The sequence below is a fragment of the Nycticebus coucang genome, chromosome 2 (genome assembly GCF_027406575.1).
Source record: "Nycticebus coucang isolate mNycCou1 chromosome 2, mNycCou1.pri, whole genome shotgun sequence".
Taxonomy (NCBI): domain Eukaryota; kingdom Metazoa; phylum Chordata; class Mammalia; order Primates; family Lorisidae; genus Nycticebus; species Nycticebus coucang.
The window spans coordinates 40325979-40345008 of record NC_069781.1 but is presented as its reverse complement, the minus strand read 5'-3'; the positions used below and the strand labels follow the sequence as shown (position 1 = coordinate 40345008).

General features: G+C 37.9%; 1 protein-coding gene across 3 annotated transcripts in view; it reads left to right on the top strand.

Annotated features, from left to right (window-relative positions):
* Positions 1 to 16075, top strand: part of TDRD7 (tudor domain containing 7) — a 91360-nt gene extending 75285 nt beyond the window's left edge. For all 3 annotated transcript variants that reach the window (XM_053568207.1, XM_053568213.1, XM_053568223.1), the window contains 3 exons: positions 2056 to 2576; positions 7581 to 7741; positions 15613 to 16075. In XM_053568207.1, the coding sequence (XP_053424182.1) occupies positions 2056 to 2576; positions 7581 to 7741; positions 15613 to 15833 (903 nt within the window). In that variant the 3' untranslated portion in view covers positions 15834 to 16075. The remainder of the gene's footprint in view (positions 1 to 2055; positions 2577 to 7580; positions 7742 to 15612) is intronic.
* The last annotated feature ends 2955 nt before the right edge of the window (positions 16076 to 19030 follow it).

Sequence of the window (19030 nt, the reverse complement as noted above, 5' to 3'; positions counted from 1 at the left end):
CTTTATATACTTTTATTAATAGGATATCAGGTGGTTCTCTCCTCTTATTTTGCTTTATTGATGAGGAATTACATTCCTAATAAAGGGACCACATATTTCTTGATAAATTTTTCTATACAAGATCATTTAAATAAGCCCTATATAATTTTTGCCTCTTTTCCTAAAGTTTATTTAAACTGCTCTACTTACTTCACTAATTCTTATTTCTTTTTCTGAACTTGTTTACATCTTTAAATAAAAAAATATTGCTTTGATTTCCAAGAACAGAAATGTAAGAAGATAGTTTGTTGTTAACCGGTACGAATAGTATCATCATTTTCTATAAACATTTAACAATGAAACCTCTAAACTATTCTAGCTATCACCAATCTTCATATTTTTATTTTCCTTTAGGGTTTAGAGTATATACCTAAAGTATATGTAGAGTATAGAGTATATACCTAGAGTATATAGTTACATGCTAAAGTATGTACTATTTTATATTCTTCAATTGTCATAGGATAGCGAATATTATTCTCTCAGCTACTAGAGCCAGAATATTGGCTAATCAATAAAATACTTCTTAACTGTTAATTTCTTTTCTTTTTAACTGTTAATTTTTAAAATTGTACTTCTGTGCTGGGCATTGTGGCTCAAGCCTATAATCCTAACACTCTGGAAGGCCCAGGTAGGTAGATCACTTGAGCTCAGGAGTTTGAGATAAGTGTGGGCAAGAGTGAGACCCCCATCTCTAAAAATAGCCAGACATTGTGGCAGGTGCCTATAGTCCCAGCTACTTGGGAGGCCGAGGCAAGAGGATCACTTGAGCCAGGAGTTTGAGGTTGTTGTGAGCTATGACACCATGGCACACTATGAAGGGTGACAAAATGAGAACCTCTCTCAAAATAAATAAATATAGAAAATTGTACTTCTGTATCATAAATACCAAAATGAATTAACAGTATTTCATTAGTACTTCAATGATGGGTTTAAAAGATTCATTTTCATGGGGGAAATATTTGTTAAGTAGAGGGACTGCCTTCATCTTTTTTTCTCTTCATGCCTATGTTTCTGCCTTTCCTTTCTAGCCCCGTTTGATAAAAGATAGACGTGGCTACAAGTATCCTATTTTTGTTATTCCTAAGATAAATGAGAGTTGCTGACGAGAATAACTAACAGTCATCTTGTCCTGTGAGACACATAGCAGTATAATCCCTTAGCAATGTATGGTATTCCATACAAAACCCCCTTGACAGAAAGAGCAGAGGTAGGTAGTCAGAAGGTCTCTGTAGCAAAAGATGTAAAACTGTTATTTTAGCCTACTCAATGAAACTTTCTTCCTCTTTTTCTTCTCAAGTCCCTTTCCTCACATGTAGGTGAAGAAAAGAGAAAGACATATATTAGGATTCAACAAAGAATTTGAACCCAAGGTGCCTAAGGGTGCGGTGGATGTCAATGCACTTTCCTTGCTTTCGTAGTCTGAGGGTACACCAGTCTTAAGCAGAATGCTTATAGAATGTTCTGTCATTGTTGTGATTTTTTTTTTTAAATTGTTGATAACAACTGAGCACCTGGGGCTTATTATGCTATTGGTTCTACTTTGATTTGAAATTTTATTAATAAAAAAACTTTCGATCATGATATATAGAATAATTTCCTTTCTGGGCGGCACTTGTGGCTCAAAGGGGTAGGGTGCTGGCCCCATATGCTGGAGGTGGTGGGTTCAAACCCAGCCGCAGCCAAAAACTGCAAAAAAAAAAAAAAAAGAGTAACTTCCTTTCAGTGATAACAACCTATATAGCAAGCAAGCTATAAGGTTTTCTCCATTTTTAAAAGTTAGTACATTTTTCATTTCTATAAGGTTGCACTGTTTCCTAGACTAGTTTGACTTAAAAGACAATTTATTGCTAAGCTATGATAGATAATTTATCTTTCCTTAAATAAAATGAATGTTAGCAAGGGCTTTTTTGTTTGTTTTGCAAAATAGTATGTTTTAATATCTAGGGTTAATATAACTGCATCTCATAATTCAATGTGAACTTGGATTTCTTAAGTTATTTTTTGTATTCTCCAAAGGTTACGAAAGTAGATGAAACCAGAGGGATTGCACATGTTTATTTATTTACTCCTAAGAACTTCCCTGATCCTCATCGCAGTATTAACCGCCAGATTACAAATGCAGACTTGTGGAAGCATCAGAAGGATGTATTTTTGAGTGCCATAACCAGTGGAGCTGGCTCTCCCAACAGCAAAAATGGCAACACGCCTGTGTCAGGCAACACACCTGTGTCAGGCAACACTGGAGAGAATTTCAGAAGGAGCCTCACAGATGTCATCAAAAAGTCCGTGGTAGACCCCACCAACTCTTTCTCTGTGGAGGAGCTGCCACCTCCTGTCATCTTGTCAAAGCCAGGGGAACACATGGATGTGTATGTGCCTGTGGCCTGTCACCCAGGCTACTTTGTCATCCAGCCATGGCAGGAGATTCATAAGTTGGAAGTTCTGATGGAAGAAATGATTCTATATTACAGTGTGTCTGAAGAGCGCCACATAGCGGTAGAAAAGGACCAAGTGTACGCTGCAAAAGTGGAAAATAAGTAGGTTCTTGGACAAAGCATTTTATTCTACTCCTAAGAAAAATATGTAGAATGATACCAAGATTCTAAGTTTAAGCAGGGAGACTTTGAAATGTATGAATGGTAACTTTTAGTGTGAAACAAAACCAGTGAATTTTGTAGTTTTCTAGTACTTAAGGTGATGCCATTTATCTAAAACTCTGGAAACATATTCCTATTAAAACCTAACTATATACCTAAAATGAAAGGTTAGATGTTTTTTTGGTTTTTCTATTAGAAAAATATGTTTTGTTCAGAAAATAACCAGGCTTTTTCCTTTAATTGCTTTTTTGTGCTTAGCTATTACTATTTTATTTATTTTTTTAGTTCAGATTAATATATGGGTACTAATGATTAGGTTACATTATTTGTGTTTGTTAGGTAAAGTCCAAGTTGTAGTTGAGCCCTTCACTCAGGAGGAGTGCCATATACCCCTACATTGTACTTGTTAGGTCGGAGCACACCAAGCCACCTCCCTCCTCCCCTCTTCCTCCTCCCTTTTCTTCCTCTCTCTTTTCCTTCTCTCTTCTTCCTCCCTGTTCTCTCCCCCCCCCCCAATGGATCTGGAGAACATCCTCCTAAGTAAAGTATCAAAAGAATGCAGAAGCAAGTATCAGATGTACTGGGCACTACTGTGAGACTAGCAGATGAACGACGAGACACCTACATGGGGGAAAAAACACATTTAATTGCTTTTTATTTTAAAAATAAAAATGTTTATTGTAGAAAATTTAGAAAATATAAAAAGAAATTAAATCTGCTGTTGCTATATGGAGTTCAGGAACATTAGGGGGAAAAAAGAAGTTAAAATCAACAAGCCAGGTCTTAACTCTTATTGAAGTACTTATGTATTTCTTTTAGTTTTTTCTAATGCATATTTATTTAGTGGGTATATTATTAATGTGTATAATTTTGTACCTGCTTTTTCATCTAATATTATACCGTGAACATTTTTCCATGTGATAAAATTTCTTCAGAAACCTTTTTAATGACTGAATGATAGTTCATCATATGGAGAAATTGTAATTTACTTATTATCTTTTATTATATATGTTTCTTTTCTCTTGTATTTTTCCACTATTATAAATAATGTTGAACATAAATTTGTTTGCATCTCAGATTATCTTTTCATGGAATAGACTCCTAGAAGAGAAATTACTTACAGAAAGATGTCAAAATGCTTGCTTTATGTTGTGTCCTAACAGTTCGTGTTACCTTCTATAAGGAGCAACAATGCATGTTCCACTGTGTTTTGGCCTTGGAACTATGAGAAATATACTTTGTTTAGCTTAATCTGCTTTTTAATATTTTCACATTTGGACCCACTCTCTCTTCCCCAAAGCCCCTAAGGTATGCTGGTTCCATCCAGTGAAGCCCAAGCACTCCACTCTCCACTCAAGCCATGAAGCCCTGGGGAACAGTGCAATTGCCCCTGTCCTGTCCCTCTGCCAAATTCCATAGGAGAAATGAATGAGCTTATTTGTTAATGCTAAACACAAAGAATTGTCTTCCTCCTAAACACACACACACTCCCCCCATCAAAAATCAATTTAAAAGGCCAAACTGCTTTTGTAAAATACGAAATGCTGTAATTCTTTCTTGAGATAGGAAACAGGCATTTACAAAATTTTATCATTTTCATGGGAGAAAAACACCCTAATTTTTAACCCTAAAAAGTGATAAATGATAGGTGCAATGGTTCATGCTTATGCTCCTAGCAATTTGGGAGGCTGATGTGGAAGAATTGCTTGAGCCTAGGAGTTTGAGACCAGCCTAGACAATAATGAGACTTCATTGCCACAAAAAAACAAAAGAATTAACTGGGCATGGTGGTGCCTGCCAGTAGTCCCACCTACTTGGGAGGCTGAGACAGGAGAATCTAGTGAGCACAAGAGTTGGAGGCTCAGTGAGCTAGGATGATACAATTATACCCTAGCCCAGGCAACAAGCAAGAACAAGACCTTGTCTTAAAAAAAAAATATATTGAAAATTATAATAGCTATCATTTTGACAATATTTTTCTATGTTGTAAGCTTTTGAAAAAAATTTGCTATGTCATGTTATTTACAACCATAAGCATGGGTTTAATTCAATTTGAGTAAATTTTCCTCAATCTTTGCAGGATAATTAAATCATAGTTAAAACCAGACTCATGCTAACCATCATCTAGGAGGGATTAATGATGATTGCTAGTGAGAAGGCCCCACATGGAGGAAAGAGTTTGTGTGCAGGAGGAGAATCCATGAACTGGAGGTCTACACTGTGGCCCTCACAGTCCCACCCATCCTCATGGGTTTAAACAGCTCTGCCACAAGACTCTTGGGCTTTAACCAGTTAACCAGATAATCATGGGATGTTTTGTGTTATAAGCACGGATTGTCTGATACTTTTTTAAACTTCCATGAATTGAATCAATGTAACATGTTCAGAACGTCTGTCTTACTTAAAACTTAGGACTGTTTTACTAAACCTTTTTCTCAACTATGGTAAATTAAGACTGAGGAGTTTCAAATACTTTTTTTTATTACAGAGGTTTTCAAATCTATCTCAGCATAAGAATAATTGGAAAACCTATTAAAAATGCAGATTCTCCTTCCTTACCCTAGTCATTCTGAATCAGAAATCTCTGTGGGTAAAGCCTCAGAATCTGTGTTTTAAAGAACTCCAGGGTGATACCTTCACTGAAATTGTTAATCTAGTCACAGCTGAAGGAAGGCATTTCAGGTATTAGGTTTGAGAACTGAAAGCTAAATAGAAATATGGCCCTTCAGTTTTCTGATGACTCTCTCTTCACCGTACTTAAAGCTCTTATTTAGACAAAAAACATACACTAGCATCATTTCACCCTATACAATTTAAAGATGAAATTGATGGTTTTATCTCCTATTGCACTTACACAAATTAGCAATCTGTACTGAAATGGCACACATGAAAATTTCTCTTTTAGTTTGGTCTGAAGTTCCTAGATATACAACTAATCTTCATTTTAATAATCATGATGATGGCTACCATTTGCCAAGTGCCTGTTGTAAACCAAGTTGAATATACTAGGCTCTTTTCACATATTATTTCTGAAAGTAAATGAAAGTATTACACAGGAGATGACTGAGGCTCAGATTAGATTAAAGAGCCCAGAGTGACACAACTGGAAAATGGCCCCGGTGGGAACTCCAGCTTAGGTCCCATCTGGCCGGCAATGCTGGTGTATTTGTTATGAATCCTATCTGTGTTCCAGTTACCTCTGGGACTCATGGAGTATTTCTTGCTGCATTTTGAGCCTGTCTGAAGTTTTATGGAATTAACTCAGAAGCCCCTAGTTAAGGGTGGGGAACTGTGGCCTTGGGACTATATGTGGCCTTCTGGATCTGTGGGTGCAGCCTTTTGACAGAATCCAAATTTTATAGAGCAAAGGGATTTGGTAATATGATGTCCAGGGGCCCACTCATATACAGTGTTGAGGTGTTTCAAGTTGACTACTTTGTAGATTTCTAACTGTGGTTCACCCTGTAGCAGCTGCATAGATTTCCTATAGCCATTCTCATTGGCTGGAGAATTGGCCCCGTCTGGCCAGCCCCAGCCCAGCAGTGTGTTGCAGTACAGCGCCTGCCATTTCACTGGGCTTCCATGGCTGATAAATTTGTTCCAGGGAATGGCTGAGCCTGCCACCTTAGGTACAGTTTGACTCAACAGCATTGAGGAACAGGGATCACCTCCAAGACACTTTCCTTTTAGATATTATAAACGATCGTCCTTTTCTTTGTCTAGTAATACTTTTGAATCATGTAATTGAGACTATAGGACTTTAAAATGACTATAGGACTTAAAAAGACTATAGGAGTTTAAAAATGATCCTATATTAGCCTTGAAGGGTTTTCCTCATTTTAATGATGTTGATGTAGCCCCAGAAGGGAACAGTATATTCTTTTTTTTTTTTTTTTATGAGATAGAGTCTCACTTGCCCTCTATAGAGTACTGTGACATCATAGCTCACAGCAACCTCAAAGTCTTGGGTTCAGGGGATTTTCTTGCTTCAGCCTCCCTAGTCGCTGGGACTACAGGCACCTGCCATAACGCCCAGCTGTTTTGTTGTTGTTGTTGGTGGTGGTGGTGGTGTTTGTTTAGCAGGCCCTGGCCGGGTTCAAAACCACCAACCCTGGTGTATGTTGCCAGCACCCTTACCACTGAGCTACAGATGCTGAGCCAAAAAGTATATTCATGTGAATTTCTTTTTGGTGCCTTGGAGTGTTGAAGTGTTTCAAGTGCCTTCATAGCCTTCCATTTCATTGGGCTTCCATGGCTGATAAATCTTCTTCCCCCAATCTCTTCTATCCTTTCCAAGTTCTTTATTTTAGGTGATGGGTTGAGTTTTTGTTTTGTTTTATAATGTCCTTACTTGCCATCATTATAATAGTCAGCTTTTCATTCAGAACTGTTTTGCTCTCTCCCCAGCTGCCTTCCCTGTCTGAATTTCTCTTCCTTTTCTCTACACATTCCACCCTTTGTACTGGAGTGTTCATTCTGATCCCACCACTGTGCCCTCTCGAGTCTTCTTTGCTTTCTTTCTCAAGGATTTCTTCAGCCCCACCTGGTCCTACTTGCCTCTGTCTTTCCATCTTCCAAACCTGTACCATGTACTAACCACTTGGCCATCCTCTATCTCCCCACAGTGAAGAGATCCCCTGGCTTTGGCCTCAGCATCCTCCATGGCATTTGTTTCATTCCGTGTCTTGATGGTTGGCAGTTTATGTATCTCTTTCCCTCATTAACTCCATGAGGCCCATAAAAGTCTCTTGAATGAGCAGATTCTATCGAATGAGCCAGTGGGAAAAGAAACAGCAAGCCCTTTAAAAACGTCTGTGACAATAAAGCTTTATGTTTTGATAACTGTCATTTGCATTAATTTTTCACTTACCGTAAGATGTTACCCTTAAAGCAAGTGTTGACTGTGTGTGTTTTCTCTTCCTTTTTGATCCAATGCACATCCAGATGGTACAGGGTGCTTTTAAAAGGAATCCTGACTAACGGACTAGTATCCGTGTATGAGCTGGACTACGGCAAGCATGAGTTAGTCAACATAAGAAAAGTACAGCCCCTGGTGGAGATGTTCCGAAAGCTGCCCTTCCAGGCAGTCACAGCTCAACTTGCAGGTAAGTTCTGTGGAAAGTGAACTCGTGCTGCAACATAGTTTATGTTGTCATTTTGTCCTGAGTGCTTGGCAAGTTACTGAATCATTGGCCTGTTGAGTCTGTTGGGTTTTTCAATAATCACATCCCAAAGTGATAGAAAGAATTTTAATGATCTCTTACAGGTGTGCTCCACTGTTGTTTCTGCTGTTTATATTTTCCCTCCTCCTTTCTGTCTCCTAAAGCCATAATCTTAGCACAGGTATGATACTGCATTCTGCTTCTCTCTGTTTTTTTCTTCCATCCACCCACATTCTGCTTTTCTTCCTTTAGCATTTACTACTTGAGTGGTCATTTCATGGTTTTGCTTGTTATTTTCAATGGATGCTAAATATTCCATTTAATATTTCCCTATTGTTGAAAATTTAAGTTGTTTATACTTTTTATTGTAATGTTAAGAAGAACTCTGCAGATATGTATAAAGCTAAAACAAACAAAAAGTAATGGAAACAACCTAAATAGTCAACAGGAGCAGGAGAAGAATATTCATTATTATTATTGTATAAGTTATTTATTGCATACATTTTAATACTTTGACCTAATGGAGCATCACACAATTGTAAAATATTCTCAGGTCAGAGATTATGACCATTTTCAAGGCCAAGCGAGTTTCCAGTTTGCATCACAATTGACAGCGTGTGAGTACAGTTTTACCACATTCACACCAGCCTCTTGACTATCATTAAAATGTGAGGAGCTAATGTAATAGGCATACCGAGATACGTCTTTGTACTATTCTCTAATGAGATTTCCCTTTCACCTTTTGTGAAAGCAGTACTGTTGGTGGCTCCCCTGTGAGCACCCTGCCATTAGGTAGCCTGAGCAGGTGAGTGAAGCTCCATCCAGAATCCCATCAACATTATCTGAGGATGCAGAGGCCAGAAGGATTCCTCCAGTCAACCTGGGCTCCCTATGTCCTGCTGCCCTGGGATATGGGGAGTCATGACCACATGGTGCCACCCTGATCCCTTTGCTGGTGCCCACAGTCTTCAGCCCCCCTTTCTTTATACATTGAACATAGTGACAGAACAGATTTGATCTCAGCAATGAAATAAACTATGTATATAGATTCTTCTTTTACTTATTGACAAGCTTTGTTTTTTGTTTTGTTTTTTTTTTTTGAGAAAGAATCTCAAGCTGTCTCCCTGGGTAGAGTGCCCGGGCATCACAGCTCACAGCAACCTTAATCTCTTGGGTGTAAGCGATTCTTTTGTCTCAGCCTTCCAGGTAGCTGAGACTACGGGTGCCTGCCACAAAGCCCAGCTATTTTTGTTGTTGTTGCCATTGTCATTGTTTTTAACTGGCCCAGGCTGGGTTCAAACCCGCCAGCCTCAGTGTGTGTGGTTGGCACCCTACCCACTGAGCTATGGGCACTGCCCTATTGACAAGCTTCTCTTAGAAGTTTATATTGCTTTATTTTGAAATATTTTCCAAATTCACTGTGTATTCCTACTAGAATTCAATGGAGATTCCCACAGTAATTGGCAAATGCAAAAATGGTACTTTATACTATGGCCACCAGTTAGTCTGCTTTGGACTCAGACCTCTTAAGTAGTTAATTCAGATTTAATGGTTACTTATTTTTATTTTTACATTTTAATGTTTTGATTTTGCTAACATATTTTGTTAACATGACAGTCAGTTGCCCAAAGAAGGATTCTCTGTGAGTAATGAGTATTGCATCATCCCCATCGCCAGCATTATAGCTAACAGTTACTGGGGCTTATTGTATACTGGGTGCTCTGCCAGCCTCTTTCTTTTTTTGTTGTTTATTTGTTTAATATATGTATTTAGTGCTGTTTCCCTTTAAGCACTGCTTTTGTTACATCTCACAAATTTCGATACGTTATGCTGTATTTTCATTTTCATGAGCTCAAGATATTTTTAAATTTCTCTTTTGAGATTTCTTCTTTGGCCCATGTGTTACTTAGAATCGTGTTGTTTAATCTCTTAGTATTTGTAGATTTTCCAGCTATCTTTCTATTATTGATTTCTAATTCTTTTCATTCCATTGTGGTCTGAGTGCATACAATATATGAATTCTATTCTTTTAAATTTGTTAAGCTGTGTTTCATTTCCCAGAATTTGTTCTGTCTGGGTGAATGTTCCTTGTTAGCTTGAGAAGAATGTATACTCTACTGTTGAAGTAGTCTAGGGATGTCACTTTTATCCCCTTGATTTATAGTACTGTTCAGTTCAGCTATGTCCTAAATGATATTCTGCCTGCTGGATCTGTCCATTTTTGACAGTATTAAAGTCTCCAGCTATGATAATATATACATCTGTTTCTTTTTGCATTTCTGTTAGCTTTTACCTTATATATTTTAAATGCCCTATTGTTAGGTGCATATATACTAAGTATTGTTATGTCTTCTTGGAGAATTGACCTCTTTATCTTTTTTTTTTTTTTTTTATTAAATCATAGCTGTGTACACTGATATGATCATGGGGCATCATACACTAGTTTCATAGACCGTTTGACACATTTTTATCAGAATGGTTAACATAGCCTTCCTGGCATTTTCTTAATTATTGTGCTAAGACATTTACATTCCACATTTACTAAGTTTCGCATATAACCTTGTAAGATGCACCACAGGTGTAATCCCACCAATCCCCCTCCCTCTTCCCACCTGCCCCCTCCCTCCCCTCCCTTTCCCCCTTCCCCCTATTCTTGGGTTGTAACTGGGTTATAGTTTTCATGTGAAAGCCCTAAATTAGTTTCATAGTAGGGCTGAGAACATTGGGTATTTTTTCTTCCATTCTTGAGATACTTTACTAAGAAGAATATGTTCCAGCTCCATCCATGTAAACATGAAAGAGGTAAAGTCTCCATCTTTCTTTAGGGCTGCATAATATTCCATGGTGTACATATACCACAATTTGTTAATCCATTCGTGGATCAATGGGCACTTGGGCTTTTTCCAAGACTTAGCAATTATGAATAGGGCTGCAATAAACATTCTGGTATAAATATCTTTGTTATGATGCGATTTTTGGTCTTCTGGGTATATGCCCAGCAGAGGAATTACAGGATTGAATGGCAGATCTATTTTTAGATCTCTAAGTGTTCTCCATATCTCTTTCCAAAAGGAATGTATTAATTTGCATTCCCACCAGCAGTGCAGAAGTGTTCCCTTTTCTCCACATCCACGCCAACATCTCTGGTCTTGAGGTTTGTGATATAGACTAGTCTCACTGGAGTTAGATGATATCTCAAAGTAGTTTTGATTTTTTTGCCTTCTTTTGATGAGTTTAACACAGTAGATCTTTCTCTATCCCTTTACTTTTACTCTATATGTATCTTTATATTTAAAGTGTGTTTCTTATAGCAATATATAGTTGGGTCTTATTTTTTTATTTCCTTTCACAATCTCTTTTAATTAATGCATTTAGACTATTGATGTTTAAAGTGATTGTTAATATAGTTGGATTAATATCTGTCATATCTTTTTATGTTTTCCATTTGTTGTCCTTGTTCTTTGTTCTTATTTTTGTCTTCCACACTTTTTCTGCTTTGTGTGGTTCTAATTGAGCATTTTATATGATTCAGTTTTCTCTCCTTTCTTGGCATATTAATTATACCTCTTTTATTTTTCTTAGTAGTTGCTCTATAGTTTATAGTATACTTCACAACTAATCCAAGTCCACTTTTACATAACATTGTGTTGTCTCACAAGTGGTACGAGTATCTTACAATAACAAAATAACCCTAATTCCTTCCTTCTGTCCCTTGTATCATTCGTCATTCATTTTACTTTTAAGTATATATTGTACACACAGACACACACACAAGCATACACAATCAAGTGTATTATTGTTGTTATATTTTAAATTGTTATCTATTAGATCAATAAGAATAAGAAAAATGAAAATCTTATTTATCTTATTAATTCTCTGATGCTATTCCTTTCTTTATATAGATCCAAGTGTCCTATATTATTTTCCTTCTCTCTGAAGAACTTCTTTTAACATTTTTCCCAAGGCAGGTCTACTGACAGCAAACCCTCCCAGTTTTTGTTTGTCCAAGAGTCCTCAGTTCTCCCTCACATTTGAAGGATAATTTCTCAGGGTAAAGAATTCTTAGTTGGTAGATTTTTTCTCTGAACACTCTATTCTTTTCTTGCTTGCATGGTTTCTGAGAAGTCAGATGTCATTCTCATCTTTGTTCCTGTATAGGGGAAGTGTCTTTATCCTCTGGCTTCTTTCAAGATTCTAGTTTATCTCTGATATTCTAAATTTCGAATATGCTATACCTAGATGTATTGGGGGGATTTATTTTTCTTGGTGTTCTCTGAGCTTCCTGGATCTGTGGTTTGGTGTCTGACATTAATTCAGGGGAAATTCTTAATCATTATTGCTTCACATGTTGTTTCTATTACTTTCTTTTTTCTCCTCTGGTATTCCCACTATGGATATGGTTATACCTTTTATAATTGTCTCATAGTTCTTGAATATTTGTTCAGTTTTTTCTCTTTGCTTTTCATTTTGGAAGTTTCTATTGTTATAGAAACAATTTTGGAAGTTTCTATTGTTATAGAAACATTTTGGAAGTTTCTATTGTTATAGAAACAATTTCTATTGACAGAGATTGTCCCTCAGCCATGTCCAGTCTTTTAAGGAGACCATCAAGCATTCTTCTTTTCTGTTATATTTGTGATCTCTAGCATTTGTTTTTGATTCTTTCTTGGAGTTTCTATCTTTCTGCTTAAATTATCCATCTGTTCTTATATTTTGTCTGCTTTTCCACAAAAGCTCTAACTATATTAATCATAGTTGTGTTAAATTCCTGGTCTGATAACTCCAACATTCTTGCCGTTTCTGACTCTGCTTCTGATGCTTGCTCATTCTCTTCAAACTGTGTTTTTCCCGTTAGTGTCACTTGTAGTTTTTTGTTGAAAGGTGGACATGATACCCTGGATAAAAGAACTCTTGGTAAATAGGCCTTTAATAATGTAATGGCAAGGTGTGTGTGGGGGCCATGGGTCATGTCCTGTAGTCCCATGATTAGACCTAAGTCCTTTGATGAGCCTGTGTCCTAAACCATGATCTTCACCATGCTTCTTGGATTTTCCCCTCTTGGTTAGGGCAGGGTTACTGGAGGGTGTGGAGTTAGGTCCTTCTCTCCCCCTAAGTAGATTAGACTCCAATAAAACCCTAGCACAGCAGTTCTCAACCTGTGAGTCGCGACCCCTTTTTGACAATGAAAATACATTGCGGCATTAGGAAGGTTGAGAACCACTGCCCTAGCAAGTCAGAGTCTGATAAAATAGTTCTCCTGAGGGGAGGTCTTGTTAAAAAGAGAACTCAGGTGTCTTGGAATGTTCCTTTCCCCCTCCCCCTGCTTGGAGGATGAGGGGATTTTTCTCTGATAGTTACTATGAGGAGTTAGTAATAGTAATGTCTTGGAGGTAAAACTCAAAAGTATGGGTGGGGCTCCCCATGACTTGGTCCCCTGAAGTTTTTAACTCTCAGACTTGTTCACATGGACCTCCAGCAATTTGTTAATAACAGCTTAGATTTTCCTATCCTTTAGACTGGTTCTAGCTGAGGTCTTTTGTTCATTGGTTTCTGATCCAGTAAACTGTGGCTTTCTGTATCCACCTGACTGTCTCTCCAGTCTTAGGGACAGCAGATTAACCTGTGACCTCACTTCTCTGATGGATCTCAGAAGAGTTGTTGGTTTTTCAGTTTGTTCTAGTTTTTACTTGTTAGGATGGAGTAGCAACTTCTAAGCTCCTTACTTGCTGGACCAGAAGACAAAAGTTCTATCAGCCACTTTATTTCACTGAATTCTCCCTGTGCTAGGAGGTTTACGTACTTTTACTGTAACTATTGTACAGATCGGGAAACAGCAGATTAGAATAGTATCTTGCCCAGGATGCCACAGCCTTAAAACCCAGTGGTCTGCCTCTCCAGTGCATGATTTCTTCACTGTATACTTTCTTCTCAGAGTGAAAACTATTGTTTTGAAGTCAAAAGTCCTGGATTCAAGTCACTTAACTTTTCAACCTACCCCATAATTTTTTATAATATGACTAGTAAAACCCTATCCTCCTTATTTCACTAAACTAATACATGGATTAGAGGAGAGAATGAATATGAGATCCCCTTGTAAACTCAAACATGTAGCACAAATGTTTCTTGAATGTCTGGAAACATAGTGTTGCTGTTGGCTCCCATCTGTGACCTCAGTTCCTTTTCTAACCTCAGTTCTTCCAAGCCTTCTTTCTACTGACTTGCTCTTAAATTCCAAAATTTTCTTGGGTATCAGATTACTCATCATGAAGGGAGAACCCTACTTTAAAAAAAATCAATTGAAAACATGCACTGGAGCTATTCCATTACAAGTGGTAGAGAGTCCCTCTCTCTAGCTCCAACGTAGACACTCATGAGAGAGAGAGAGCAGTAACATAGACTGTAAGGTTCATGAGAGCCACCTGTTGTGACAAGGCTATTGGAGTCATCACTTTGGTAGATTTTGTTGACATCCAGCCAAGCCCTTTGAATTATTTTGTAATATCCCTAGATCCACAGAACTACCTGAAATCTTAAGTGTGGAACCCCCCCCCATGGGAGTGTTTAAATTAGAATGCTTTAAGGATTTCTGAAAACCTTGAGATTAACCCTTACCTGCTCACAAATAATATCACGAGGTGATTACCCTCTCCCAGTGAGCTGTTGCTTCATTACATATGACTTGACATGGGCGTTCTTTTTTTTTTTTTTAATTTCAGATTAATATGAGGGTACAAATGTTTAGGTTATACTCTTTTCATTTCTAAGGTAAAGTTCAAGTTGTAGTTGACCCCTTTACCTAGGGATATGGACATTCTTTGCACCTGCACAGTGTGGCTTTGAATACAATTTCCTGGGTCATAGAAGGGAGCCATACTGTGAGGTCATCTCTCACCTTATTGGCAGAGCTCTATAGAAGGATTACCATTCTCCTTTCTAAATAATATGGCTCAAAAAATGTCAGGGCTATTGGAGATAAAAATAAGACTTTTAGGCTTCTTCTATGGGAAATTCTTAGTAAAGAATATAGAGAGAGGCCAAGCAAATTTTCCAAGATCATCTCTAAAACTCTCAGACCTTCATTCCTTTGGGCCTTGATTTATAGTTTGTCTAATCCAATATATGTGGAATTAATTTATATTAGTTTAATAGTATTTCTCGAAAAACATATGTTCATGCCTTAATTTTGTTTTCAAAATTAATTTAGAATTCTCTAAATCGATTCTCAAGTTCAGAAGTTGTATAGATTTAAAGATGCCTGGGGCTTAAGATTCATCTTCGTGATAGAAGAGACCCGAGAGATCAGCTGATTCCTCTAAGATCAAATATAATAGTAACTGAGTCGCCTGACTTTCAATCCAGTGCTTCTTCCATAGCGCTGTGTATAATTTTGAAATATTATACCATAAATCATACCATAATTATTTTTACTATATTTGGTCATTCAGAAAAAAAGCTTTAAAAGAAATAACATTAATATCATTGATATTCCCCCTGGATATCTCGATTAATAGTTTGGATCTCCATGTTCTTTAATATTGGGAAATGTGCTGACGTCATCATTACCTCATTTCTAATACAACGTGAAATCTCAAATGCAACTTGTGTCTGTGTGTAAAGGCTTACTGAAGTGACTTCATTCAGAGTAGACAAACTGTAAGCTGGACTGCTTTCAGATTGTTCAGCAACTGTGGTTCAGTGTAGGCAATTCTAACCTGAGATGCTTAAGCTACCTTGGAATTGACTAAATAGTTTTTTCTATTGTAATGGATCAAAGAAAGGCTCCTTTGACCCTCACTTCCCTCTCTTTCTTCTAGGAGTGAAGTGCAACCAGTGGTCTGAGGAGGCTTCGATGGTGTTTCGAAATCATGTGGAGAAGAAACCTCTGGTGGCACTGGTGCAGACAGTTATTGAAAACACTAACCCTTGGGACCGGAAAGTAGTGGTCTATTTAGTGGACACATCACTGCCAGACACTGATATTTGGATTCATGATTTTATGTCAGAGTACCTGATAGAGCTTTCTAAAGTTAATTAATCACTGCTTCTGAGACCTTGACAACTAATTCAGATTTTTTAGCAATAACAAAATGTAGTAGGCTTAAAAAAAAAATCTTTATTTCTGCTACATGGCTCTGACTGCTATGGAGGATTGAAAAGAATATGCTTATGTTTGACAGAAGATATTTAACAAGTTTTGTTTTAACAGAGTTGACTTTTCAAAGAAAATTGCACTTGAATTATTACTATAATATTAGAATAAAAATGTTTATCAATATACAAACTGACTACCTTGTAATTTCTAGGCTTTACAACCTTAATATAAAGTTTCCTTTTCTAGTTATGTTGTCTTCCATGCAGTTCTCAGTTCTCCCGTTTAATTGACAATTTTATGACTTAACTGGACCCTAATGTAGTGGTATGTCCCAAAGCAAGTTATCACCAAAGCTTGTGAAAACTTATCCTCAGGCTTTAGCATACAAGCATTGCTAACAGAGCAGCTCAGGCAAATCAGCATGCCACTCACCCCAAATCTTGAGAGGCTTCTCATTGCCCAGGGAGGCCTTCTACAATCCCCTTAGACAACCACACGGTCCACCACTCCCTGCCTCACTGGACTTTTATCTAGTCCCTGAACCTCCACATGTTCATCTAGGACTACCGACATTCTGAAGCCAGCCTTGTTCTCCCTCCCCATCCCAAAACTTGCTTATCTGTTCTCTCAGCCTGCAACTTGTTCTCCCTCTCCACCATTGTGTTTGCTTGTTAATATCCTACTTGTCCTCCTGGGCTGACCAGGAAGCCTTTCCTGTTCTACAGTGTTGTTACTCCACTGTACTTTGATTATACTTCTCTTGGTTGCCCATACCTTACTGTTCTTTGTAGTATGTAACTAGTTTTCTGTGCACCCAATCACCCAGCTACATGGTGGGCCCCTTGAGGGAGACGTGAGTCTTAGTCATCTCTTTATCCGGTGATGTACTGGTATAAACGTTTGACAACTGGTACTGCTGGGTGGGGAAGTGATTTGTACAAGCCTTGATTTGTAGTTTTTGACAATTCCCATATTGTAAACAGTCCCACTAATGTTGATTTTCAGCTAATAATGTGACATGACTGAATTTAGAGTTGGGAAAAGAAACACCTAAGCAGATCTTGTGATCAGTATAACAGATTCTAGCACACCACTCTCCATAGCACCCACAGTAGGAAACAGGTAGAATGACATCTTGCACACACCAGGAACTCATTGTGTGTGTGCTTGCTAATTGCTGAGTGCAGGGACTGGCAGATGGATAGGTTGCAGCCTTTAGCAGTGGTCCAAAGATGAGGTGGGGAGGCCCTGGACTGATCCTGGAGCAGTGGGAATGAAGAAAAAATACTGAAGACTTAAGTTTTTGATTAGAATTATTAGCTTAGATAGAGGAGATAGGAAAAAGAGTGGAGCCAACCCTTGATCTAAGAGCCTAGGATAATGAACCTTACTCAGTGTGAATGAGAAACTTAAAAATTTGATCTTGAACAATCTGAGGTGATGATTAGATTTCTGTGCAGACAGAAGATGTGCATAAACTATTGGAAATAAGGAGTGGACTACAGGGAGCAAACCAGGCTGGAGATAAAAATTCTTGAATCAGGCGGCACCTGTGGCTCAAGGAGTAGGGCGCTGGTCCCATATTCCGGAGGTGGCGGGTTCAAACCCAGCCTGGGCCAAAAACCACAAGAAAAAAAAAATTCTTAAATCATTTCCTTGTTTTCATTTTGGAAAATCTAGGAAAAAATAGAGGCTAGTAAAGACCAGATGTTTTAAGTTTGTGTTTGTCAGCATACAGAAACACAGGACACAGAGAAGTGCAAGTTCAAACCTCAATGAAATTTTTTATTTTTGTTTTTGTTTTTTTGAGACAGTCTCACTTTGTCACCCTTAGTAGAGTGCCATAGCATCACAGCTCACAGCAACCTCAAACTGTTGGGCTCAAGTGATTCTCTTGCCTCAGCCTCCGGAATAGCTGGGACTAACAAGCCCGGGCCACAACACCCAGCTATTTTTAGAAACAGGGCCCCACTCTAGCTCAGGCTAGTCTTTAACTCCAGAGCTCAGGCAATCTACCTGCCTTGGCCTCCCAGAGTGCTAGGATTACAGGTGTGAGCAACCACACCCAGCCTAAGTTTTTTATTTTAAATGTCCAAATCATCTCTCTAGCTTTTTAAAACTCACATTTATAACATTTGAAGCTAAGGTGATTCAAAATTCAAGAATACGAATGCTAGTGATTAAAATAATCATTTATGATGAAATAAAAATGTGACAGTGTTTAAGTGAACTAAAGAAGTACAAGTGTTTTTTATAATGGTTTATTTTCCTAAAAAGAAAAATCTGCAAATTTTCTGCAAGTAAGGAAGAAGTGGTTTCTCTTTCACTAACTTTAGAAATGTTTACTTTTTAAAATAAAACTTGTTTGTTGGTATAACAGAAAAATTAACCTAGTGTTGAGACAGTGTGACAAACAAATGAAATATGACCCTGACCCTTTATAATGCAAGAACAGGAAAGAGTTTTTAAATTGGACGCAGAAAGTGCCACCAGCGAACAAAAAGACTTAATATACTGTGTGAAAACTTAGAACACCTGTCCAAAAGACATTAATAAAGTGAAAAGATAAAGCACAGGATAAAAGAATACAGTTGAGGAAAGGCAAACACAGAGACTATTCAATATATTCAATAAACAAAAAACTCTCCAGAAGAAAAATGGACAATAAATTAGAACAATTGCTCCACAAAAAAAAAATCCAACTAGCCAAAAAACATGTTAAAACACAGCACCTGTGGCTCAGTTGGTAAGGCGCCGGCCCCATATACCGAGGGTGGGAGATGGCCCCGGCCAAACTGCAACCAAAAAATAGCCGGGCGTTGTGGCGGGCGCCTGTAGTCCCAGCTACTCAGGAGGCTGAGGCAAGAGAATCACGTAAGCCCAAGAGCTAGAGGTTGCTGTGAGCCGTGTGAGGCCACGGCACTCTACAGAGGGCCATAAAGTGAGACTCTGTCTCTACAAAAAAAAAAAATGTTAAAACATTGACAAACGTGTGTCAATCTATGAGGACACAGAGAAGTACAAGTTCAAACCTCAATGAAATTACCCATATACTACAATGGCTACAGTGTCTCAATTTTTGTTAAATTTAAGTGTTGGAATTGTGAAGCTTTGGGTAAAATGGTTCTCTGACTTTGGAA